Genomic DNA, 25,372 nt, shown 5'->3' with positions numbered 1-25,372 from the left:
GGGGAGTTGCCACTCCACGGTGACAGAGCCACTGTGACCCCCAAAGGGCTCCTGAGCCACTGCCTGCCTGCACAGCTGCTGGGAAGAGCACTGCTGGCTTTTTCCTTAGCCAAAACTTCTTGGGTTTGCTTTTTGCCACTCGAGTTCTCTGTGGGCAAAAGGGAGAACCTCCAGCTTGATCTGAATGGGTAAAGTGAGCTGTTGTGAGCACCCAGAGCAGGGTCCCTTCTGGAGGATGCAGTACATGGGGCTGGGCTGGCCTCAGCAGCAAAAGGCATCCCTGAAGTTGTGCACTGCTCTGCCAGCTGGAGGCTAAAGCTCCTCCAAGCCTCACTGCTCTGCCTGATTCATCCCTTTGGACTCTGCATCTTGGTCCTGCTCCTCACCACTGCTTAAGGCAACAGCCCCCTGCTCTGCAGCCACAGCCAGTAAATCAAAGGAAAAGTGCCATTTCTTGTTTAGAAAACACTGGCTGCACTAAAAATCCCTCTGTCCCTGTGAGCCAGATGGTGAAAGGAGGAGCTGTGGCCCAGCAGGCTGCCAGAGTGACTGTGCATGGACACAGATCCATGTGCAAGGCTCAGTGCCCCTGCATGGCTGGTGCCCCACACTCAGTCCTGAGGCTTCTGCCTGCAGGGAAGAATTTCCCCTCTATTTGGAGCATAGAGAGAAGGCTGAACTGAACTTTAAACTTTAAATCATTTAGGCATCCTTCCACAGAGGTCCCAGCAGGTGCTGCTGAAAGATATCCAATATCCTTCTTGTGTGGCTGCTCAGCAAACCAGGGGCTGGCCTGGGCTGGGTTCAGCTTGTGCTAATTAATATTTATCTTTAACCACTACACAAATGCAGTTCTGTTGCCCAATCTTTAATGCAGGATGACCTGGTCCTGCTCAGCTGTGAAGGACTTTCCAGTTTTGCAGCTCTTTAAGGATAAAGAACATGAAAGGTTGAGCTTTAATTGTGCCTTTAAGTGAATTTAAGCCTTACGAGAAAGCTGCAGGTTGAAGTAGAGATTTGGGAGGATGAAGTGCCTTGTTGCAGGGACAGCTGGTTTGGCAGGCTGGGCTTGGGGTGTCTACAGAGAGATCAGAGCTTGTTGCCTTCTTCCAAGGTTAAAACTGGACGAGGAGCTACAGCTGGGCAGGGTCTTTATTTCAGCTGGAAGGCTGAAATAGCTGAGGCCATCTCTCTCCTCCACTGGTCTGCAGCAGCACTGCCAGGCTGCTTCTCCTCCCCCACTTAACTCACAAGAGAAATTAAATTCTGGAGCTGTTGCTTGCTGTTTCTCCTGAGAAGTGGAGAAATGCCAATGGGAAAATACAACATTTCCCCTCACCTGTCCTCTTAATTTTGAGTTAAAATGGATTCAGGCTCCTGGGAGGAAGAGCCTCTGCTGTGGTAGTCTGTCTTGGTATTTAATTTAATGCAATTTCATGGCCTGTCTCAAAAGGTCTTATTAACAAGGTGGGTGTGAATTCAGTGTGAAGGCACTGGAGCAGCACAGCCTCCAGCAGCAGTGTGCATGGCCATGTGGTCCTAGTCCTGGTCTAGCTGTCTGGTTGGATTTTTAGCTGCTGCTGCCTTGTTCTTCAGAGGCAGCTTCCCTCTCGAGGTGGAGGAAATTAGAGGAGATCCTGGGGAGAGATTTGTCATGCCCAGCACATACCCCACCAGTGCTGAACTTATGGCAGAGTTGAGTTGCCAGAGGGTTAAAATCCCATCACACCAGCACCAAGAGTCAAGGAAAAGAGCCCAAAATGACTGGTGGGTTTAGGTGGTGAGGGGTGGGAGAGACCCCACAGGGCACCCTCCAGGGATGTGGAGAGCTGGGAACCTGCTGACATTTATCCTTGTGGCCTATGTGGGGCCTGCTGCTGCTAAAAATAAGCATTCGGGAGTTAAAGGGAAAGAATGTGATGGAAATCCTACAGCTGTGGGCTGCAGTGGCTGCAGGACTTTAATGCTGGCCTGTTTTCACCCTGGAGAAGGATCCTGGTGATCCTGATGTGCCTCTGAACGTGTTGTCAGAGGCAGCTGCTGATTTCCTGCACTGTGGGGGAGAGCTGTGGAGGAGGAAGGATGGTGCCTGTGTTATTGGGTTATAGTTGGTGTCACATTTGCTGTTCCTGAATCCTTGGGGTCTTCAGCACTGCAAGCATTTACTTGAACAAGTCATGTATTATACTGTAATCATGCCCAAAAGGCCAGAACAGGGGTCCAGGATGGGAATTGATGTGTCTGACACACCAATAAGATATAACGATCCTCTGGGCCCCAGGCTTTGCTGTTTGGGATGAGGAGGGAAAAAACAAACCTCAGGTACCTGTATTAAAACCAGCACATGTGCAGAGGCTGCTTCTTCTGCAGAGTGGGGGCACTGGGCACTGAGATGAGCTTGTTCAGCCCTTCTTGTGGAGCTGAGCTGCCTCCCAGTCAGGGAAGGAGAGCCCTGGCTCACTGTGTGGGTGCACAGAGAGTGTCAGTGGCAGCATCCAGAGCCAGGCTGGGGAACACTTCAGCTGTGGGCTGGAGGTGTGGGAAGCAGTGTGACAACCCCAGCATCTCACAGCTGTGTTTGTGAAATCCAGCAGAAATGGCCCTTCGCTGCCCTGGCTTTGTGTGAAGCCCCAGCTTCTGAGAAGAGCTAAAAATTGATAACAGCATCCAAAGGAGGGGGGATCTATTCTCTCCTGTAATGACTCACTGGTGCAGCCATGGGCTCATTGCTGCGTGCTGCTCTGCCTGAAAGGATGGTTAATATGCTCTGTGCAGGCACTACTAGTTTGCATCCCTCACCCACTTTGTTACTGATGTAACTGCACCCAGCTGCAAATTAATTGGGACTTCATTGTCCCAGAGCAAATTGCTTGCAGATGTATCATAAATTTGAAGCCTGTGAACTAGACTGGGGTGGTGCTGGGTGTGCTCTGCACCACTCTGCATCAAACTGAGTGACAGTGCTGGGAGGGAGGGATGCAGCTGTGCTCCAGAGCAAAGTTAGCCCAGCCCTGGGTGCCTCACTCTTGTTCAGGGAGCCTGAGAGGAAATACAAATAGGAAGAGGGTGGTGCTGGCTAAACTTTGAAATGAAAAGCTCTTTGTGGAAGTATCTTGGTGTCATTTGTCATCTCCTTCTGCTGCATTGGGGTCTGTGGTGCTGGGGTGCCATGGGTAGGGGTGAGCTCTGGGAGCTGGGATTGATCCCTGCTCCTTGTGGGACTGAGGCTCTTGTTGTGCCTGGGCTGGAAGTGCTTTGACCTGCACATTCAGGCTGGTTCTGGAGCTGGTTTTGTCTTCACCCAGCACAAGCACAGCATGAGTGAAGTATTCCCTCTTTTCACAGCATCGACGACAACATAACATTAACAATCCCAAATTAATGATATGCTGAAAGCTCAAGGCTAAGGCAGCAGGAATTAATATCCTTGAGACCTGTCTAGTTCTGCCTCTTCTGACACCTCCTAATTTTCCATGTAAATTGGCTTATGGATCCCTGGCTCTAAGGCTGCCCTGTGTGCTGGGGGAGTCTGGCGTGTCTGCTAGGAAATTATCCAGAGTAATGGTAGGGTTGTAATTGTGCTGTAGCTATTCAGATCTGCCTCCCCTGTGTGGACGTCCTCTCTGTGACTATCTGAATAATCACTGCATTTAGAGCAGTTTCACACACATTTCAGGTTTGTTAAGTACTGCATGCCAGCGTGTGATGGGCCTGTGTGTGCACAGTTGTGCTCATAATAAAACATCTTGTTTAATCCTTCTCTTATATTGACCCAGCCGTGCGTGAACAGCAGGGACAGTTGTTACGTACACACCTAGAATAAGCCCAGGCTGCAGCTTATCCAAGTAAAGTAAACAGAACCAGGATTTTGGAGGAAGTAAATAAAGGTGTGAGCACAGCTGCAGGCAAATCCATTCAAAAGGTATTGATTTGCTCCACTCTGGATCTGTTACTGTACACCAGAACAGGCTGAAATCTGTTTCTGACTTCACAGAAAATCAAATGTGGGAGTTGATTTTTTTAAAAACTAATGTTGCAATAGGGACAAAATGCTGTACAAGTCATTTGTTCAACAGAAATTCATTCAGCTTTTAAATTAAAAAAAGGTTTATTGACTGGTGTGTTTTAAGTGCTGATGATTTGAGGACTCTATGGCTCAATGAGAATTTGTCCCTCCACACAAATATAATAAATAAAAACAAGGTATGTTTTTATTTATAGATCCAGAGTCCCTTTGTGCTATGGGTTTGCAATTGGAAAGTTCCCTCAATTCTCACATTGAAGTGTTGCTTACTTTCGAGGCCTGAGCTGAAGATGGGAACCATAGAAACATCAATAATAAATTCCCAGAAGAAAAGGAAGCTTTGCTGAAATAACGTCCCTGCTTGACCCTGAAAGATGGTTATGGAAACAAACCTGTGGGAAGCTGGAGGCACAGCCAGGTGTGTGCCAGCCTTCAGTGGATGCTCAGGGGATGAGATGTCCCTTTCAGGCTGAGCCCAAAAAGGGCTGGCAGCTGCTTTTAGGTAAATGTATATGAGGGCAGGGAGCTTTGCTGAGTCTAGGACAGAGAATGAAGTCCAAGCACCCAATTTCTGCAGTATCTCAGCAGAGATGCTCCAAGCACCAGCTTCACTCTGAGCAGGTGAAGTGATTTTGTCTGTCAGGGAGGAAATGAAAATGTGCAGACCAGGAACTCTTAGAGGCTCAGGAAGGATGTTCCATTCCTGTGCTAGAGGGTTGTGCTGGCAGCCTCCCCTTGCTGACACTTTGTGCTTTGTTGGGTTGACTTTGCTGTGGGGTGTTTTGGCAGCAGCATGGCCAGGGAATGCCTGGGGGAGGGAGCCTGGACAGATGCTGAAACCCCCATGCCAGCTGGACTGAAGAATTAGAAACAGCCAAAATCAACTGTCCTGACAGGGCCACTAACAAGGCAATCAGAATGCAATAGATTTTTGGTAAGACTTGCCTCTGGTTTTAAACAGCTCAATAATTCTATTCTCAGAGTGTGCTCGAAGGGCTTGGAATTGACTGTGAAGCTTTTTTTTTATTTTCTTTCCTAAGAGAAAGTAGCAGGAGCTAATTTCTGCAGGTGGTATGTTTAAAAAGAAGAAACCAAACAAAATCTTTCTTTCATAAAGAACAAGAAGATTGTTTCCCTTTGGCTACCCTTCCCTCAGTGCTGAAATTGTTTTGCTCTCTGAGTGTCCAGTCCCCATTGCTCCTTCTGGAGCTTAGAACAATCCTCCCAAGGGTGCTGCTCACTTCTCTTGACCATTTCCACTCCTCAAGTGGCACAAGCAGCACTGACTGGTCTCTTTGCCAAGTCCTTAGATGTTCCCTGCACCTGTTTTCCTTCCCACTGTCTGTATCATCACCCTTGTTCATGGATCTTGTTTAAAGACATCTCACTCCCTGTTTGGGAAAACTGTCTGGAAAACCTTTCCAGATGACATAGCCAGGTCCCAGCTCTTGTCCCCTCTCTGCTGTCAGTGCTATCCCAGATTCCTCCTGTGCAGGATTTACAAGTCAAACCCAGTTTGAGTGACACAGCCCTTTTCTAGCTCATCATCGAGGTGTGAGGAAGGAGCAGCCTAAAGGAACTGTGGAATTTGCTTAAAACTTGATATCCTCAGAAGTTATCCCATTCCTTTTAAAGAAGGGAAAACACAGCTGGCAGATCTTGGTGTCCCAGCTCCTCACTGGCTGCTGGAATCTGTTTTCTGTGAGCAATTCTGTACATCAGTTCTGTGTCACCCTGTCTTGAACTCATCTGAATGAAGCAACATTCACTGCTGGGCCATCTCCCCCAGCCCATGGGATGTATCTGAGATCTTTGCAGCTTTTGAAATAAGCATATTTTAAAGAATTAGGACCATGAGGTGATTTGGGGAGATTAGAGGAATGGCATGTCAAGGCTCAGCTGCTCTGCCTGTCCCTGGTGCTGCAGCTCCTCAGCAGCTTTGGTCTGTCACTGGTGGTTTGTCTTTTCTTGAGCCACCCACTGTTCTCTCCTGGTTTCCTTCCCTCTACTAAAGGAGAGTCAAGATAAGCAGTTGCTTTTCTCAGCAGCACTGTAGATTTTATCTGAGACAAGAGCCTACATTTTCCAAGGATAAAATGATCCTCATTATTTTTCTGTCTCCAGCCCTCATATGAGGTTTGGGTCATAAATACTTGTAAAACATCTGAAATTTTTAGACTCAGGAACTAGAGGACAGCAATGTGTCAGCTTTCCTTCTTAGCAGCTCATTTTGGTGGTGAAATCAGAGCCCTGAGATGTCAAACTCCATCCTCGGGCAGCCAGAAGAAGCTTTTGGCACAACTCAGACCTTGTTTTGCTTGGCTTTTCTCTAATCCCATGTCATAAATTTCAGAGGAAGCAGTGCTGAGTGAGAGGCTCTGGATTTCCCCCTGTGGCCAAGGGGCCAAAGGGGTCTGAGGCTGCCCGTGCCCCTGACCCATTTCCCTGTGCCACCATGGGCTGGGCACTGCTGCCTTTGCCTCCTGGATGTGCAGGTGCCATCCCATTTTGGAACAGGTCCCCACACACCTTGGGTTTGGTCCCAGAGCATGTTCAAGGCAGGTTCCCTGGTTAGCTGTTGTTGTAGGTGTGAGGGTGAGTTTGGAGATAAAATAAATGGGTCTCCGGCATGTTCAGGTCTTTAGGTTTTTAGGATAACTACCCAGCTCAGCCTCTTCTCCCATCCTGGAACCTTCAGAGCACCAGGAGAGCTGGTAGGACCAAAAGGAAAGGCAGAACCCGACTGTGCTCAGCACAGCCCTTTTCCCAACTGCACACAAAGCTGGTCTGCTCCTCTTCCCACTAAAGCCAGGAGTAATTAGCTGTGCTGTGGCAATATAATGAACACTGGGGCTGGATTTACTGGGTAAAGCCTCCCTCAGAACACAGGAGACATCTTAATTAGCCTGATTGGGCCACTACACGATTCAGGGTTGATGGGGAGAGGCTGGAATGCTGTTTTTCTTTTTTTTTTTTTTTTTTTCCTTTTACCCTGAGCCTGAGAGTGTCAGGAAAAGAGGGGGGAGGTTTCATTAAAATCCTCCCAAGAAAGACACATGATTTATTTCTCCTGGAACAATCAATGTTTCCCATGCTGCAGAAAGGCTGAATATTAATTACAGCAAATGAGCCCCTTCTTATTGAGCTGCCAGTGTTTGTTCTCAGACCTGAGCCCCCCAGTACTGACTGAGGCTGTGGCTGGCACAGCCTGGGAGCAAATGTTCCTGTGCTTTCTTCAGTGGCAGAAGTTGGCTGAGGAAAAATATCTGGATCTGAATGAAAGCAAAGGACTTGTTCTCACTCTGAGAGGTGACATTTTACTCTTTTCTTTTTCTTCTCAAATAGTTTCTGTGTTGATAACATGACAAATGTACAAGTCCAGAGCACTTGAAGGTCTAAGCTGAAATGCTAGCTGGAATCTTGGTGGTTGTACTGAGTTGACCTTTATGAAAAACAAAAGTGGGAGGGAGTTAAGTCCCCAAAATGTTTTGTGCAAGTCGAAATTTATGTCTTAATTCATGATCAGAGAGGAAGGAGGGCAGGGAGCCCTGATGTGAACAGTCTGCTCCATTCACAATCTCAATTTCATGGTGGGAGGGACCCGGCTGCTGGAGAAGTTGCCACTCCAAGAGCAAAGTTCCTAAAGGACTAAGTCAATAAGAATTTTCAGTAACTCTCATCACTGATAACTTCACCCACTGCTTCCATCCCTCTGCCTATCCCTGTTGAGTACTCTGTGTCAAAATGTGCATGAAGATGTTAGAATTTGGCTTTCTGTGTCTAAGCCCCATGGGAGAAGGGGGTAGAGGATTGGAGCCTGGAGTGGGATGTGGGTGTGAAATGTTGTGCTCCTGGGTGAGGCAGGAGTCCTCCTTGCTGTGCCTGCCTAAGGAGGGCTCTGCTCTCTCCCCTGAAGTGTCTGGTGGAGCAGGGAACAGCAGCCCAGTGTGTCCAAGCTGCTGTGCTTGCAGCACCATGTGTAGGAAGAGAATTGTAAGACCTCCTCCAGACTTAGCAAAGGCAACTGAATAGTAACTGAACACAAGAATAATTAAAATGATGTCACTGACTCTCAGGCTGCCTACTCTGTGAGTGGAAACCTGCAGGGGACACAAGAGCACAGGTTGAAGAGAAGGGCTGATTCATCTGCTAACTCAGTTTTAAGTGGAAGAAATAAGGATTAAAGCTTAAACAGGGACACGCTCCAGTTTTGGTTTAACTGAAGCATGGAAAAATCATTGCCCCAAATGCATTTCTGTGGATCCAGACCCTGCAGATCCTATTGCAATGCAGTGCTGGATGATGATGCAGTTGGTGTGTGGGGTAGGATCTGCTCCCTGGTGTGCTAAAACCCCCCTCACTGCTGTGGTATCAACTCAGCCCTGGTGTGATGGGCAGAACTTGGCTCTCATTTCCAAAGGACTGACCCTGTGTGGACCTGCAGGACGAGCCCTTGAACCTTCAGTGGTGCTTGTGCTGTTCAGCTGCTGTTGGGGGCAGGGTGAGGCTGATGCAGTGACTTGGCTTTGGAAGAGCAGAGGAGGGAGGGCTTCCTGCAAAGGCTGGACCCCAGGGAGCCTGGACCTGACTCCTGCAGTGTTCAGAGATTGTGAGAGGTGCTGAGGTTGGCACCCTAAAAGCTTTTCTGATATGCTTGTCCTCAGTGCCTGTGGAAGCACCTCTCTGTGCTCTGCCACATCTCACACTGAAGCCACTTCTCAAGGATGACTTTGCAGTTGTTGAAGCCCAGCTCTACCCTTTGGGAGGAACCAGTGCTGCTGCTCTCCCTGAGCCAGGCTGGGACAGCAGGAGGGGTGTTTTCCATAGCCAAGGCAGCCCTACTGGGAGCAAGATGTGAGAGAAATGATTATTGTGTCCTATATGATCATAGGAGCTGTTTCCCAAAGGGGATATGGATAAGGACAAAGGCTCTCAGAGCTGGTCTCCACTCCCATGCCCTTCTGCAATTGTGATCTACATCTCTTAGCAAAGTTTCCCTCCGCAGTGGTGCAGTGAATTCCCTGTTCAAACACTGCCCTGTAAATGCAGATTCTGGAGACTGGAGGGCTCTCCTGTGCTGGAGGAGCCCTTCACTAGGAGATGGAGGCTGTAGACAAGATATCCTTCCCCTTTCACTTCTCTCCTGTGTCTGTGTTTCCTTTCTGCTGCCCCTCCCCAGTCCCACAGCGGGGATGGAGCCAGTGGGGGTTTGGCTGTGCTGCTTTGCGAACAGGAGGGAGCAGGGAAGGGCATTGCTGTGTGGTCCCTGCATCTGGCAGGAGGATTTAGGAGAAGCGAGTGGGCTGGGGATGTATCTGTACCCTCCACGTGGCTGCTCTCCCACCGGTGAGTCTGCTGAATGAAATGTGTTCAATTAGCAGCCCAGGAAGTCTGAGGAAACAGGATTAGTCAGGTTCTGGCTGTGTCCCAGGGGCCAGTGAGTCACCCCACCTTTCCCTCCTCCCCGCCCTGCAGCCTCCATCCGTGTGCTCCATCACGGCTGAAGTTTTCTCCTGGGCAGGTTTAGCTGTGCAGAGACTTCAGGTGGAGAAGGGTGTCCAGGGAAGGATGTCCCAGCTGGGCTCCAGAGACCTCAGCTCCAGGGGGAGCTTGGCAGAGCTATGACTGGGGAAAGGCAGGGGGGTTTTTTGCTGCCTGTGAGGACACAGGGAGGTGGAGAGTGGAATAGAGGTAACTGAGAAGGGTGAGCTGGGGACTGAATCCTGCCACGGTCAGCCAAAGATGGCTTTGTCACTAGCAGGGAAAGTAGGAGTAAAAGTAACTGGACCATCTGCCCTTTTGTGGGAGTTTATCAAGAGCAGAGCTGTGACATGTGGCTTCACTTGCACCTCTGAGGACAATGAGGGGAAGAGGAGGGGCTGGAGAATGAACCCATCTGTCGCCCTGCTGTCTGACAAGGAAGCTCACAAACACATGGGATAAGTGCTGGCAAAATGAGCAGAGGAAATTTGTCTCCTCGAGCGTAGTAGGCTGTTGATCTGAAAAAACAGATTGAACAGTTTTTCTATCACCCTTTGGTTTGGGGGGTGTTTTCCCCCTGTTTTTTCAGCTGGATTTCCTTTTGATTTCTCTCAGGATAGAAAATGGGCTGTGTATGGGAAGCAGGACTGCTGGGCAATGAGCTGCCTTCCCTCTGTGCCCTGTTCAAGGTGCCTCTCGGGCAGCCCTCGCACTCTGGGCTCTCCATCCCTGCACAAGTAGCTGTGCCCTTCCCTACTTTGCAATTCCCTTTACTCAGGCTCTGCCCTTGGTAACCAAGGCACTGAGACAGGAGATCACATAATAAATACAAAGAGCAGAGAGACAAAGAGGTAAAGCTGAACACAAACCAGAATGTCAATGGACTCTCTGACTGAATAAAGCCAGCTCTGAAAAAGTTGGAAAAGGGATAGGATATTTGGAGGAGGTCACACCAAGGTGTGAGCACAGAGACTGTTTAGCTCCTGGAAGGTCTAGGTAGGGTGACACCTCCGAAGGCATTTGATCAATAGGTTTGCTCCTAAGAATAGGCTTTTGTTCATCTTGCCCTGTGCTTTGGGGTGAACTTGGGAAGCTGGAAAAAGTTATATATTAGCTATGTTCTTTGCTAGTTTGCTTCCTGTCTGTGCCTCTCTTCTCAGCCTCTCAATACAAGCACAGGTGTCCACATCCTTGTCTTCCCAAGGAGTATTTGTCACACTTTCAGGGATGTACATGGAAAGAGAAGGACCCCACAGCCAGTATTTAAATATTTGGACTAGGAAACCCCTTCAGGACAGGCAGGAGAAACATGAGGGAATGGAAACCATGAGACTTTACAGGGTGGTGGGAAGGGGCATGTTTCTCCTGGGACACTGGCTAAATGGAAGCCTTGTCCATGGTGTTGGGACCAGTCTCTCCAGTATGGCTTTCCACCTCACACAGGTGAGATCTACAGGACTGCAAGCTGGGAAGGTGCCCATGTTGTGGTTAGTGTTGGACTGGTGTGTTGACTTCAGCGTGATGAGATCTGGGAAAGGTCAGCCCCACAAAACCCCTCTTGAGTGCTGCACCAGTTGGTGCTGGGGTGGCCTCCCTTCCTGGTTAACCCTCTTTTGTAGCACATGGCTTGGCCACACCAGTCAGATCAACTCGCTCCAGATGGGAACAGACTCATTCAACCATAAACACCTTTACTGTGTAAGCAAGATAATATCTTCAACGTACTGCTCTCTGAGAGAGAGCCCTGATAACTCACTCTGTTTTCATTTCTCATACTTTCCTTATGGCTGGCACTACAGGAAGAAACACCCACCCAGTCATTACCACCTCCTTTCCCAGAAAAGTGTGCCAGTGTTCTTCCCTTCCCTGCCTCATGGGAGAAAGGTAACACAATAGCTTCCCTTGTCCTGAGGGCAAGTCTGGCTGGCACAGCACACATCCTCCTCGACCTTCGCTCCATCTGAGCCCTTCTGGGAGAGTACTGACCAAAGAGCAAAGCAGCTCCATGAAAAACAGCAGGTGGCAATTCCTGGCAGTTAAAACGGAGCAAAGATTTTCAAGCCATAAAGCTTGAAAGTTCTGCAGGTGTCTGCCTTTGTTGGCTGGGGAGACAGAGGTGAAAAATCCGCAAGATATTCTCAGTCACAGTCTGAATGTGCTGCTTTTGACAGAGCCTGGAGGAAAATAGAGAGAGACCCTGTTCTGAGGTTTGTTCAATGACTCAGAAAGCAACGTGCTGCATCTGATGGTGTCAAAGGTGCTGGTGCTGCACACCTGACTGCTTTGATCACTGGAGGTGAGCGAATGGCTGTGTGCTTCTCTACAGGGTGTAGGCTGAAGTGTTGGCTGTACTTAAATGTGCTTGCAAGTGTGATGTGTGTGCATCAGGTGCACCTGTGAGTGTGTGTGTGGCTCAGGACAGCCTCTGCAGGTGACAGTTTTGCTTTGGAGCTGAGTAAGGGTGAAATCAAGTCCTGGGTATATTGTGAGTGACTGGTGGCATGAAACCATAAGTGTGGTATAACAAATTCCTTTGGACTGTTTGATGTTTTTAATTCTTTAAATTAAATCCATCTACAGTAACCAGTCCCTCCATGTCTGACAAAGTGTTGAACAATGGCTGCGTGGTCCCTGTGGAGCCTGGCACAGGCTGTCGGTGTAATCCTGGCTTTGAGCTGATCTCTGCTGTCTTTTCTCTACTTTATAATGAGCAGAGTTACTTCCTAACCTCCGACTGTTAAAGCCGCATATGCAACACACAGACATTTAATTTACCCTCTTTTAACTTTGTGTAAAGCATTTGTTATTTTTGAGGAAGCTGCGTAAGCAACTCTGCTTCCCCTGAGCTGCTTTTTCACAGCTTCTTGCTCCACAGATCTCTGCACAATGTGATTTTTAGTCCAACTGAAAACCCTCTGCCGGGGGTTCCCCAATGGCCGTGCAGACTGTGAGGCACAAGAGCAGCATGAAGAACTAACACTGTGAAAATCTGCTCATTGGCATGAAAAGCCACAAAGCTGGTGTTAGCAGCAGTACTTTTGAGAATTCTTTGCAGTCCCTTGAAGCAGCGTGATTATTATGTGTCTGATTTTGCTTGAAATATTTAGGATTCGCATCAAAATGAGCCAGTACTTGGAAATATTTTGGTTGCCAAACAATACAGCTCACTGGAGGCAGATGGAGCTGGACTGAAAGGCCAAGCAACAGGGCTGGGTGAGATTTCTGTCCCCAAGGTCTCTTTGCTGTGTGCTTCTAGGATATCAGCACAGCCAACAAAGTCTGCAGATTACTTATTAAAATATATATATATGACATTGTGGTTCAAAGGTTCAAGTTTTGAATGAAGAAGCTCTATGTTGACAAGCTGCTTAGGAGCCCTGTTTGGGCCAGAGGTGTGGAATTGTTGGGCAGTGTTGATCGAGGTTTTAATCTTGTAGGGTGAATGTTCCCCCTGGAAATCCTCTGTCCTTTCTCTCTTTTCCATTCATCCTCTTTGGGGGCCCAGTGGTGGCAGAGTCCTCCTGTGCAGGATGAAAAGCAGCAGCACACAGCATCTCATGGGCTGGAAGCAGTGCAGGAGCAGAGTGATGGAAAGGAGAGGCACCTGCTTGTAGGTGGAAGTTTGTAGTCCATAGGCATCTCCAAGACCTGCCTGAAGCTGCTGCTCCTCCATCAATCCACAGCTCCAGAGGCTTTCTCCTGCCCTCCCTTCAGAGTGCCCTAGCGAGCAGCCACAGTCACCGGCAGTGAGCGTGGGGAAAAGTCCTCCAGAAACTGAGTCTGCTGGGTGGATTCTGGCGCCAGCTTCAGGCACACACTGGCCTCTGTCATGCTGTTGTTGTTGGCAGAGCTGCTGTTGCGACAGGGCTCTTTGGCAGGGCGAATGGCCACCAAGAACTGGCGCTTGAAGGTCTCGCTGAGGGCAATGTAGAGGAAGGGGTTGAGGCAGCTGTTGGCGTAGCCCAGGCTAATGGCGAAGTTGTAGGCATAAAAGAAGGCCATGGACGGGGTGTCGATGCCCAGGTGAACCAGCTGGAGGATGTAGAAGGGAGCCCAGCAAATGAAGAAGGCAGAGCAGATGGCGACTGCCATGCGGGTGACCTTCTTGGTGCGCACGCGGAGGCTCCTCTGGGGCAGCGGGACCACGGTGGTGGCCATGTGCTGCAGAATCTTAAAATACACCACGCAGATGATGACCAAGGGCACGGCAAAGGCCACCATGAACTGGTAGAGGGTGAACCAGTAGATGTCCGTCTCTGGGTTGGGGAGCAGGAGGGCGCAGCGCACGGTGCCGTCCTCCAGGGGCATGAGGCCTGCGTACATCCACACGGGAATGATGGTCAGGAAGGACAGGAGCCACACCAGGCAGATGACCAGGGCCGCGACACACGGCGTCCGAACGTAGGTGGACTTGAGGGGGTAGACGGTGGCCAGGTAACGGTCCAGGGTCATCACTGTGAGGATGTTGGTGCTGGTGATCTGGCTGTTTGTGTCCAGGGCGGTGATGATGGTGCACAGGGGAGCTCCAAAGTACCACGAGCCATTGCCTAAGAGCTGGTGGATGAGGAAGGGCATGCCCAAGAGGAAGAGGAGGTCCACGATGGAGAGGTTGAAGATGAAAATATCAGGCACTGTCTGTTTGCATCTCAGCTTCTTCTTCTTGACGATAGTGTAGATCACAATGAGGTTCCCCATGATGCCCAGGAAGCAGATGATGCTGAAGAGGCTGGGCATGATCACATTGGTGTGTGGTGCTGACTTCTCTGCTACTGCCAAAAGAAACCAAAGCAGTGAGTGCAACCCAGAGAAAACTTCTTTACAACTCAGTGTGCTTGCCTTGTCCTGCAGATGGACCCATCCCCATCAAAGACATAGATTGGAATGATCTTTAATACCCTTTCCAGCACTTGGAGAGGCTTAGCTGGGGATTTGGCACTTCCTTTTCTGCCTCTCAGTATGTGCAGCATGCCACCAAAACCTGGCTATGTGTAGGTATCTTTCCTCAGCTCTCCCAATCTGCTTCTGTCCCTCCCTGCAACTCCCCAGCCCTTTTTTGAGGGACTCACCTCTGGCTGGCGTGCCTCTGCATTCCTGCAACCTGACAGAGTTGAGAGTAACTTTATTCCATGGAGTGAAGTGGTTTTAGCTGTTTTTGAGGGGAGTGTGTGAGGCAGCTTGTGCTTCACACACTGGAGAAGTAAAGCATTTCTGTGAGTGCCAAAATCTAGATAAAGTCAATGCTCAAGCTGCTGTCAGAAAGTTTCAGTTCATCTGTTGGGTAATTTATCTATTGTGTGGTATGAGACACAGAGGACATTGACCATGCAGGCAGACAGCTCGTGCTTATCTGTATAGTGAGATCTGGGACTGTACCCTGGCTGTGTCCCTGTCCTCTTATCAAGATTAGGCCAGAGAACATTCTCCTTTCCGTCCTCCTGCCCTGCCTCTCTCCTTTTCTCTAGTTTTTTTTCCTACAAAGAAATCCAAGTATGTGGCCAGACAAAGACTGGGAGTACATTTCAGAGGGGCCCTTCAAGAGGGAATGTCCCAGGAGAAAAACAGCTTAAAGCTGCTATCTTTGAGTTCTGGATGTGGATGGATTTCCAAGGCAAAATTCTTGCTTGATAACACTTAGCTTATCCATGGCAGTGCTTGACTGTTCCTCTTTGGGGTGGGACCCCCAAACATAATCAAATTCACATTGATCTTGTTCCTCACCTGAGTATAAAATCACATTTTGAAGCCACAAGCTCTTGGGCACAGGAGGTGATGTTGAAGGCAGTGATGGTGGTGCTCTCTGCTCTGCAGGGTTCCCGTGTGCTGAAGTCTAAAATAGCCCTTCTTAGTTGAGACAAATTTCATTTCATCTCATTACTCCTCTCCTATGAGACCTGGAGGGTTTTTTTTTTTTTTTTTTTTTTTTTCTAGGAAATGGTTTTGTGTGAGTTATTTATGTGGCTGTTACAAGGACTGTGTGTGACAGCCCCTCAGCCTAGGCTGCCTTTCATTGAATTGCAGATGATTCAATGTGCTGCTAATTGGAAATGCTTTCAGCCACTGAACTGTTCCATCTCCTTAGCAGCAGAAGTGGGGAAGCCTCCTCCAACAGAACCTAGGGAAATCTTGAAAATGAGATTAAGTGAAATAACAGATACTTACAGGTGTAGTCTTTGCCAAAAGCAGTGTCTGTTTGCTGAAGTGGTATTTACTGACTTTGACCTCTGGAATTCTTGAGTACAAACTTCTCCACATTTACTTCAGTGTGACAGAGAAGTTTGACAGATTTGGCAAGATAACTGGGGCTGCACTGCTGGCCTGTGGCTGGAAATGTGTGTGCCATATTTCAGTGCAGTTAGAAGTGGGCCATGATAAGCTGCCACTGGCTCAGTCCTTCTGGCATAAGGAAACAGCCAGCTTAGGCATGAAAAGTCCAAGGCCAATGCCAGAACCCAATAAAACAGTTCCTGCACCATTTATTTTATTGGGAAGCCTCTCTGCAGGTGTCGGAAAGCAGCCAGTGAGGCACAGGAGAACTAGCAGGGGCCTGAAGGTGGAAGCCAGGCTTGGCTGATAAGACAAACCCTTGTCCAGACCATTTATGGGTGTTTAAATGGTCCCCATTCCTTCTGGTGACCTATTGATGCAAGGAAATGTCCCCTATTATGTGATTTTTTAGTAGATAAACCTACAGCCATCAGCACCCTCTTGAAACCTGACACTCTTGAGCATCCAGACATCTCAAGCCTCCTTAATGCTGGAAGATGGAGGAACAGAAACTGGAAGATGATGATTCTGGTCCTGCTGTTCTGCGTGTAGCTGTTATGAGTTCTGATCTCCTTTCCCTTAACCACAGACTTTATGAGCGTGGTGGGAAAGGATTGGTTGAGTGAGATATAAATGCCACATGGTTAAGTGGAAATTGGGACAAAATGTCCCTTTTCCTGCTGTATAATCAATACAGTGCTCATGGTGATTCTGTTACATTTGGAATGAGCTCAGCCAGCCTCAAAGCAGGATGTGTGCACACCCAAGGCTTTGTGTGAGAGGTGGTCTGTGCAGTGCTGCAGCATCTGTCCTGCTGATGCTGTGTGTGTACAAGCAGCACTTGCAGGAATTATCACCTGCACTAATTTGAAGCTGTAGTTCATGTGTGTTTTGTAGGCTGGAGTCAGAAGAGCACATCTATCAAATACTCAAAAGTTCTGTCGTTTCTAAAGTCTCTTTCATCTTGAGACATCGTTGAATCTGAATTTTCAGTGCTGCTTTTGTGCGTATCCAAGTGAATACATTTTATATTTAAGTAGCCACTTCAGGCATTGATTTGTCCTTGTTTGTAGGTCTGTGGCTGCCCTGATAGTTTTTTCTTGAAGTCCCAAAGTGGCTGCACTGTGTGAACTGAATGAGGACTGGGCTGAGGTGGCTGTCGTTCTAAGCCATACCCTGATGTGTGAGACTTCATCTTCACTGCATTTCAGTAGGAAGTACCTAAGGTACACCTTTTCTAAAGGACTCTGCTGGTGCAGAGAGAGCCAAAGACCACATATAAATCATCTTCTGTGGAAGAGTTTCACCAGCTTGAACCATTGAGAACTGTCTTGTGTGATCCCAAACTATTGATTTGTAAACAGTGTCCTATGGACAAAGCCGGAGACTGGTGAGGATCTCTGTATCCCTCACCTCATCTTCTCCGAGCTTCCCTCCCTGTCTGGCCGGGCTGGTTCCTCCTCCCCAGCAGTCGGGACCTGCGGGCTGGTGGAATTTGCTGCCGGGCAAACACCAACAGGTGCCTCGGAGCCGCCGTGGCCAGCGGGGGCCGGGCCCGGGAGGGGTCCCGCACCTCGGGAAAGGTCCCACAGCCCCGGGAAGGGTCTCACAGCCCCAGGAGGAGTCTCACAGCCCCAGAAAGGGTCCCGCAGCCCCAGGAAGGGTCTCTCAGCCCCATAAAGGGTCCCGCAGCCCCGGGAGGGGTCTCTCAGCCCCAGGAAGGGTCTCACAGCCCCGGGAAGGGTCCCGCAGCCCCAGGAAAGGTCCCGCAGCCCAGGGGAGGTCTCTCAGCCCCAGGAAGGGTCCCGCAGCCCCAGGAGGGGTCTCACAGCCCCGGGAAGGGTCCCGCAGCCCCAGGAAGGGTCTCGCAGCCCCGGGAAGGGTCTCTCAGCCCCGGGAAGGGTCCCGCAGCCCCGGGAGGGGTCTCTCAGCCCCAGGAGGGGTCTCTCAGCCCCAGGAAAGGTCCCGCAGCCCAGAGGGGGTCTCTCAGCCCCAGGAAGGGTTTCTCAGCCCCAGGAGGGGTCCCGCAGCCCCAGGAAGGGTCTCACAGCCCCGGGAAGGGTCCCGCAGCCCCGGGAGGGGTCTCACAGCCCCAGGAAGGGTCTCACAGCCCCGGGAAGGGTCTCACAGCCCCGGGAAGGGTCCCGCAGCCCCAGGAGGGGTCCCGCAGCCCCAGGAGGGGTCCCGCAGCCCCGGGAGGGGTCCCGCAGCCCCAGGAGGGGTCCCGCAGCCCCGGGAGGGGTCCCGCAGCCCCAGGAAGGGTCTCACAGCCCCGGGAGGGGTCCCGCAGCCCCAGGAAGGGTCTCACAGCCCCGGGAGGGGTCCCGCAGCCCCGGGAAGGGTCTCACAGCCCCGGGAGGGGTCCCGCAGCCCCGGGGGGCTCAGTCTCTCGGCCCGCCCGGCGCTGTCCGGCCGCGGGTGCTGAAGGCGGCGCAGCCCGGGCGGGGTGCGGGGGGTCCCGGCCCCATCCTCCCCCATCTCCCCCATGGCCCCCAGCCCCGCAGAGCCCCGCTCCCCCCAGCCCCGCTCACCTGAGCCGTTCCGAGCCTCCGGCGCCGAGAAGTTGCGGGAAGAGTTGCCGGGGGCCATGGCAGGCACTGCCGGGGAAAGTTGGGCAAGTTCCCTGGGCTGGGCTGGGCTGGGCTGGGCTGGGCTGGGCTGGGCTGGGCCGGGCCGGGCTGGGCCGGGCTGGGCTGGGCTGGGCTGGGCTGGGCCGGGCTGGGCTGGGCTGGGCCGGGCTGGGCTGGGCTGGGCTGGGCTGGGCTGGGCTGGGCTGGACCGGACCGGACCCCCGGCGGGATGCGGAGGAAGGAGCGCTCCCCTGCCCGCCGGCCGAGGCTCAGACCGGGCTGTGCTCGGTTCCCCGCCGAGCCCGGAGCGGTTCTGGCACGAGCAGCAGCAGCAGCAGCAGATGATGATGATGATGATGATGATGACTGGGGCAGACACGGCGGGGCCGAGCATCCCTCGCCGCCGGCGGTGGGAGGGAACGCGGGGCCGGCTCGGGGGCTGGGCAGTGCCCCTTCCATCCAAACCCCGCGGAGGATCGGATTTTGGCCTTTAAAGCAGCTCTGATCTGCCTTCAGCGTGTGTTTTTCTCTTTCCAGACACATCCCCGAGTCACAGGCACAGCCCAGTGGGGCTGAAGGGTGTTAAGGAAGCAAATCACCCACTGAAAACTGTTGCTTTGACCCTCTGACGCCTCTAACTTCAATTCTAACCCGAGACACTTCACTTGTAATTAATTCTCTGCTGTTTTCTGCTGTTCTGCTTCTTGCCACAGCTCATTTGCTTCCCAGCTCCAGAAATCAGCTCTGTTGCTGGCTCAGATTTTATTTGTCTTCTATTTGCCTTAAAAATACTAGGCAAGGACCCCCTTGGGTTTTGAGGAGCTGTTTTACTCCTTTTCTTTGCCCGTGTTTCTCTGTGGCTTTGAGCTGCCTGTGTTGTGCTCCTGGCCATTGTTTACACACGAGATGGATCCCTCCATTACAATTTGATAAATCACACGTTACCAAGGCAAACAGATCGTTCTGTACCTCGGAGCACTTCCTGCACTGAAAAAAAAAAAAAAAAAACCACAAAAAAACCCACCATGATATCGTGTCTGTGAGAAATCCAGCAGCAACAGGCAGGGTTTTCTCTGTGGCAGAGCACAGTGCAGGGGATTTGTTTGCTTTATAAAAACGACACGTCTACCTGGAAATCTCCCTTGCTTCTGTCTTTTTCTTTCTGTAGTTGTAAAGTCTGGCATCAACTGCAGGAGATTTTTTTTTTTTTTTTTTTTTGAGCTTCCTAAGTCTGTAGGAATCAATCTGTGCAGGTAAAAAAAGAGAGACCCAGCACACACAGAGCAGCAATCCCAGCATGGGCTGTCAACCAGATTTGACAGCAGCATTTTCAGAACGGGCCATTTTTGTGTAATCCAAAGGAGTTCATCATTGTTAGGTTGTCCTCTAGTGGACCAGCAGCAGACACAAACCTGGTGCACATTTTGCCCTGATGTTGAAGTTCTTAGAAATCAGTGACAGGCTGGGACCATTTTGTCTGGTCTGCTGTAAGCTTTTTGTTGAGTTGCCTCAGTCAGTGATTTGCCTGTGAGGTTTTTTGTGGTATCTAAGTTTTGAACATGTACAACTTGTGAAAAAAGTGGTGTTTCTCGGTTAATATTTTCTTTTAAAACTCTTTCCTTCACATCTTGGGTGAATGTTAGGGTTCATCTGTATGGGGTTACTGCTGCAAAGCAAGCAGTGGTTTGTGTGTGGGTGTTGGAGTGTTGTGAACAGGGTTGTTGTGGTTTGAAAGCAAAACGAATGAGAGGCTCCAAGTCAGAGATATAATTTAATAAGAAGAAAGGTAAAAAGGTAAAAATAAAATAAAATAAATGCAATGACACAAAGGATCACTGACAGAGTCAGAACACACCCTGAGCAGGGTGGTGGGAGCAGTCCAGGTGAGGGGCTCTTCCTGAAGCAGTGATCCCACAGAAAGGTCTGGGAGCTCTGCTCCTCTGGGAATCCAGTGGCTCAGGGCTGCTTGTCCTGTCCCAAATCCCAGATTCTCTCCAGGTGGGAATGCTTGGCTCCTCCCCCTGGGCAGAGCATCTCACAATAGCATGAGAAGTGTGAAATGTGTCCTTGATGGCCCATTAACAGAGATAACCCCTGGAGGGAGTTACCTGTGACTCATAGGCCAGGCGTTAATGGGCCATTAGCAGAAGACACTCCAAAGGCCATTAGCAGAAGAGGGAGGGGGATTGGGAAAACACTGCCCCACCTGGTTTCAACAGTTCATGAAGATGGTGATAGAATAAATACTTTGTGTATATCCTACACTGCAACCCAGGACAAGGGTGCTGTCCTCTGCAGAGAGCGTCGTCAGATTATTTAGTTTTGTCCAGGCTTGAAGTATGGATTAGGAGTGTTTGCATGGGAAACTGGTAGGCAGTTGTTATTCCAAACATTTTCCCTGCATAGACAAGCTCCTACTCACTCTCCCTGGAGAGAAATGTGGTATCTTATAGCTTTCAAAGAAAGAATCTGACATTTAAATATAACAGTTGTTCCAAAGCACGACTTTAGTTTTCCTTTGCAATCTCAACTATTGCTGTTCACTTAAAAAAGCCTCACACATGGGGAAGCTGTAATTCCTTCTTCTCAGCTGTAGAGGCTGAGAAGAGGCACAAAACCCCACACCAGCTCCGTTCCTGACACAACAAAGCCACGCTCAGCATCTGAGATCTGCCTCACCACCACTTCTGTGTCACTGTTTTATTACTGGGCTTTATAGTCAGACTTTGACAAGGTTTGTTTTTCCCCTTTTTTTTTTTTTTTTTTTTTTTTTTTTAGCTCTGTTAATAATTTGGAAGTTCTTGCCCCAGGGAGGGAGTGGTTGTACAGAGTTTTGCCGAGTTGAAGGGATAGAGAGACTGGAGGAATATTAACTGCAGCGAGTGGTGATGCGCAGCCTGTCTGTGCACAGAGCTCGCCGTCGGCAGCAGGAGCAGGCACAGTAATCGGCTCATTATCTGCCTGAACACTTGAAGACAGCAGGTCTCTGAAGGACTGGTTCTGTGAGTGTTCATCTACTGGAAACTGCAGCAGGGATGAGCTCTCGGGGGACCTTGGGATACAGCCGATGAGGTGTACTAACCACTGCATGTAATTACAAGGAAGATTGAGGCACTAACCCCTTGAAAACACCTCTTAAAACAGAGATATAGTAATTAACATTTAGGCAGGGAACTGCCATCTCCACAGCCTAATGATGTAGATAAAAGTGAGGAAATGGAGCTCAGCCCTTGAACATAAAAGAAAGAAAAATTACTTCTTCCTACAAACTTGGCACCGCCACTACACTTAGACCATCCTGTCTGCAACATTGCTGTTATGAAGAAAGATAGTAATCATCCAAAGCTGCTGCTAGGCAAATTCTGCAACCAGGGAATGAATCTGGCTGGTCTAACAGTGGTTTAACCCTGAAAGGCTCTTGCATTTCAGTAATGAGTTATATTTCCTGTGCCTGTCCCAGCTGGAGATCCTGACTTACGCAAGGCGAGTGGAGCCGCAGCGTCCCGTGGGGCAGAGAGCAGCGCCGGCTTCTGTTACTGTGCTACTGAAACCATTTCCCCAGCTGGTTTCACCAAATAATTTCTCATTAAATGGAGACTTTCTCATTTGCTAAATATTTATTTAGCACCTGGCTGCTGCTCCAGTCTGCGCTCTGGAGAGAGGAGCCTTTGCTAAGAACCAAGTTGCAAATCCTCTCCTCAAACTCACTGCTCTCCTTACTCATGACTCCATACTTACAGAATGGCCCTCTGCATTTTTATTGCTTAGCTCTTTGACTGTGATTATATTGATCAAGTAGCCTAATGGGTGAAGTTTTGTCCTTGTAGTGGCCTGAGGGATAGGGATGATGTCACTCAGGATGTATTAGACATGGTGCATCAACCCTCCATGCTGCCTGAGTGCTGTCTTTGTCTGATAGCTGCACATCAGTCTCGCTTTCTTCCAGGAAAGATTGGTAAGGCAGTTTCTAACTGCTGTTCCATTTTATCTCCTTTCATTCTGGAAAGTGGGTCTTTGCCACATAATGTTTTCCTTCCCTGTAGATGAGAAGTGATAGCAAACTTAAATAATTTCCTTAAAGCCACATACTGAGCTTGAGGTCAAAATTTGACAGCAATTCTCTCTACAACAGCCCTGGCTTAGGCAGCATCTTTTCCATCTTCCTCCAATGTCTATCTCAGCACAACTTTTGTATCTTCACAGAGGGATGTGTACTGAATGTAATGATCTGATTAAAAAACTAAACACAGAAAACTCAAGTGTTTGGAGAGGAGTAGGCTTGTGAAGGCAGCTCAGTAGTGACACAGGTGCTGCTGTCATTGATCCAGATGTGCACAGCTGTATGCATGGTCTGGCAGGTTGGGAAGGAGCTCATGTTGTTCATGTTGCATTGGTGCCTGACTTGATTCAGGTTAGTGCTACTGTGTGATCCAGTTCTGCTCTGGGCTGATATTAATGAACAAGGAGCCTGAGCCATGAGCAAACTCCTGATTTCCCAACTCCCAGGCTCTGCTTTCTCTTAGGCATGAGCATCTCTAATGAAAGCAGCAGGTGAATTCCCTTTCTCAGCTGCTTGATAGCCACACATTGCTTTACAGAAATTCTTCAGCTAAATGGTCATCTAAGTTCTTCTGTTATCTGTGCTGGATTTCTAATTAATTAACACAAAGTGGGATTTATCTGCAACCAGATGCTGACCTCCTCTCTCCCCGCAGGTTCCTGCCCTTGAAATGACAGGTCCAAGCTCATTCCAGTCCCACTCTGCTAATTTGAGGTTTAAGCCCTCAACCTTTGCTCATCCCACTGCTCTCAGTGAGTCAAAGACCAGGGCAGCACCTTCTGTGGTTTTGTTTTCACTGCTAAAGGTTAGAGGATCCCAGAGACAAAAGCACAGCCAAAAATAACAAGCAGGACTTGCCCTGTGAGAGGCTGGTGGGCTGCAGGGCTGGGTCAGCCCTGTGGATGTGCTGAGGTCAGGGATATGTGCTTGGTGAAAGGTGCAGATCCCGTTGTTGGAGATAAGAAGCTGCCAGCACATCTTGACGTTGGACAGGAACAGCCAGGAGCCCTCAGGGAGACAAATCCTGCCTCAGGGTATGTATTTGTTGTTAGTCACTGATTCCCTTTTACAAGAAAAGACATCAGCACATGGAGAAGTCAGGTGTAACCTGAATTCTTCATGAGTCTGAACTGGGAGGGAGAAAGTTTTAGCTTTGATCTGTGGTTTGTAGATAACTGGTCATAGAGCTCAAGAGGAGACAGAGCAGGACAATTGATGTGGGGAGTTGATGACCAAGTATAGTTGTCTGCCCAACCCAAAATGAGTGCTATGCCATCCTTCTTTTCAATGAGAATTAGGATGTTGTTAAGATTGGAAATGGAAATTATAGATCCAAGATGAAGCAAAAGGGAAAATCCTGAGAGGTTCAAGTCAGGGAAGGGAGATAAACTCCATTCGGTGTCTGGAAAGAGCTGTCACATGAAATTGCAAATCCAAGTGTAAGGATTTATGACAGAGCTAATAAAAAAGTGGTGTTTTATAACCAGAGACTGCAATCCTGCTGCCTAGTTCTGAAAAGGGGCAGAAGAAAGCAGTAATAGTTGATTTTTTGAAACTACCTGAAGTCCAGTAAAACATTTGATACAGCATGTCACGGGAAATTTTTAGTTTGCAAAAGATGTGAGCAAGCACAGAGTCTATAAAATTAATAAGGAATTAAATTCCCAGGTGAGACCAAAGCCTCGTGTCGAGGGGGCTGTGAGCAGTGGGATGGGAAACCCTCCTGACAAAAACCTGCAGGTCCCAGGAAAAGCTCTGCTCACCTCAGCAGCTGGGTCACTGGAGCAGCCAGATGTTCCTTTCCTCTCCACTTCCCCCCAGGGAAACCTACCATATGTTCCCTGTGCTGCTGCAGGGCACAGAGGCATCTGCTGGGGTTGGAGGCAGTGGCTCAGGGCAGTGGAAGAGGTGGGAACCTTTTAAAATGATAATGAAAATGTAAAATGATGCTCACTTATGAAAACAATAATCAGTAAAGCGCTTTGCCTCTTGGGCTGTTAAACACTGAGAGCAGAGGCAGATGCTCCAGCAACAGCAGCTGGCATTTGTTATCATCTAGGAGTTCATTGGTTGGAAAGATGGGAGAGGAGCAAGATGTGGGTTCAGTGTGAGCTCCCTGTTTAACACGGCTCAGAAAAAGGTAAATGTGATTCTCAGAGGGATCTGCTGTGATGTTTCCCTGGCAGGAGTTACTGTTGTGTAAACTGGGAGCGAGGCTTCCTCTGGAATCCTGTGTGGATTCTTCATCTTTCGTGTCCAGATCTACACAGAAAGTTGAGCTGCAGAAACACTGAGTGAGCCAGGACAGAGTTAGAGCACAGGGAGGTGACCAGGGTGATGCTGGGGATGAACAGACCTGGTATCACATCCAGTTTTGCAGGTCAAGCTCACAGAAAAAATGCTTTCTTTCTTTCTTTCTTTCTTTCTTTCTTTCTTTCTTTCTTTCTTTCTTTCTTTCTTTCTTTCTATGGTGTGTTCTTTCAGAATCAGTGCAGGTTCCAGGAGAAGGGTTAAACAAGCAGAAGCTGACCGTTTTGCTGGTTGCCTTAAAATATTTGGAGAGAGTTCATCTGGATAAAAATCAGCCCCAAATGTTATTTTTGATTGACTCAGTTCCTGGAGGGTTTTGTGGCAGTGGAAGATGTGGATACATCACTGCAATGCATTCTAAATGTCCCAGTTTGCCACTGGGCGTCTTTCTCTCTTCTCCCCCCGATTTTTCCTGCTGTGTGAGAAGGGCTGTTGGTCTAGAAGGCAATGGAGATATTTCTATTGCCTCCTGCCCTGGGTTATTTCTCTGTGCAAAAGGCCTCTTCCCACATCTTGAACCACCATAGCCCCGTGGTTCAGTGCACTCAGATCATCTTTCCATTGGCTCTGTGCACAGTGACCTGCTAATGCCCGGGTTTTTTTCCTCTGATCCTTTTTTTCCAGACTGGGGTGACAGTCAATGCCTTTGCAAAGCCATTTAAA

At 49.3% G+C, this 25,372-nt stretch overlaps 2 protein-coding genes across 5 annotated transcripts in view; one reads left to right on the top strand and one right to left on the bottom strand.

The window, feature by feature from the left end:
* The first annotated feature begins 11,489 nt into the window (after positions 1 to 11,489).
* Positions 11,490 to 25,372, top strand: part of CASKIN2 (CASK interacting protein 2) — a 53,078-nt gene continuing 39,195 nt past the window's right edge. For 3 of the 4 annotated variants that reach the window (XM_083874665.1, XM_083874664.1, XM_083874658.1), the window contains exon 1: positions 11,490 to 11,801. The gene's annotated coding sequence lies outside the window, so the exon portion shown is untranslated. The remainder of the gene's footprint in view (positions 11,802 to 25,372) is intronic. The other variant, XM_083874659.1, reaches the window with a different exon arrangement.
* LOC310916649 (melanin-concentrating hormone receptor 1-like) lies at positions 13,226 to 18,358 on the bottom strand (the record flags this gene model as incomplete). Its single annotated transcript, XM_083874345.1, has 2 exons — positions 13,226 to 14,274; positions 18,301 to 18,358. 2 exons carry the CDS (start codon positions 18,356 to 18,358, stop codon positions 13,226 to 13,228), a joined length of 1,107 nt encoding a protein of 368 aa, XP_083730471.1.

Source organism: Zosterops lateralis (genome assembly GCF_965231275.1).
Source record: "Zosterops lateralis genome assembly, chromosome: 18".
NCBI classification, from domain to species: Eukaryota; Metazoa; Chordata; class Aves; order Passeriformes; family Zosteropidae; genus Zosterops; species Zosterops lateralis.
Note: the sequence above shows the minus strand (reverse complement) of the source record. Positions and strands in the feature narration are given on the sequence as shown.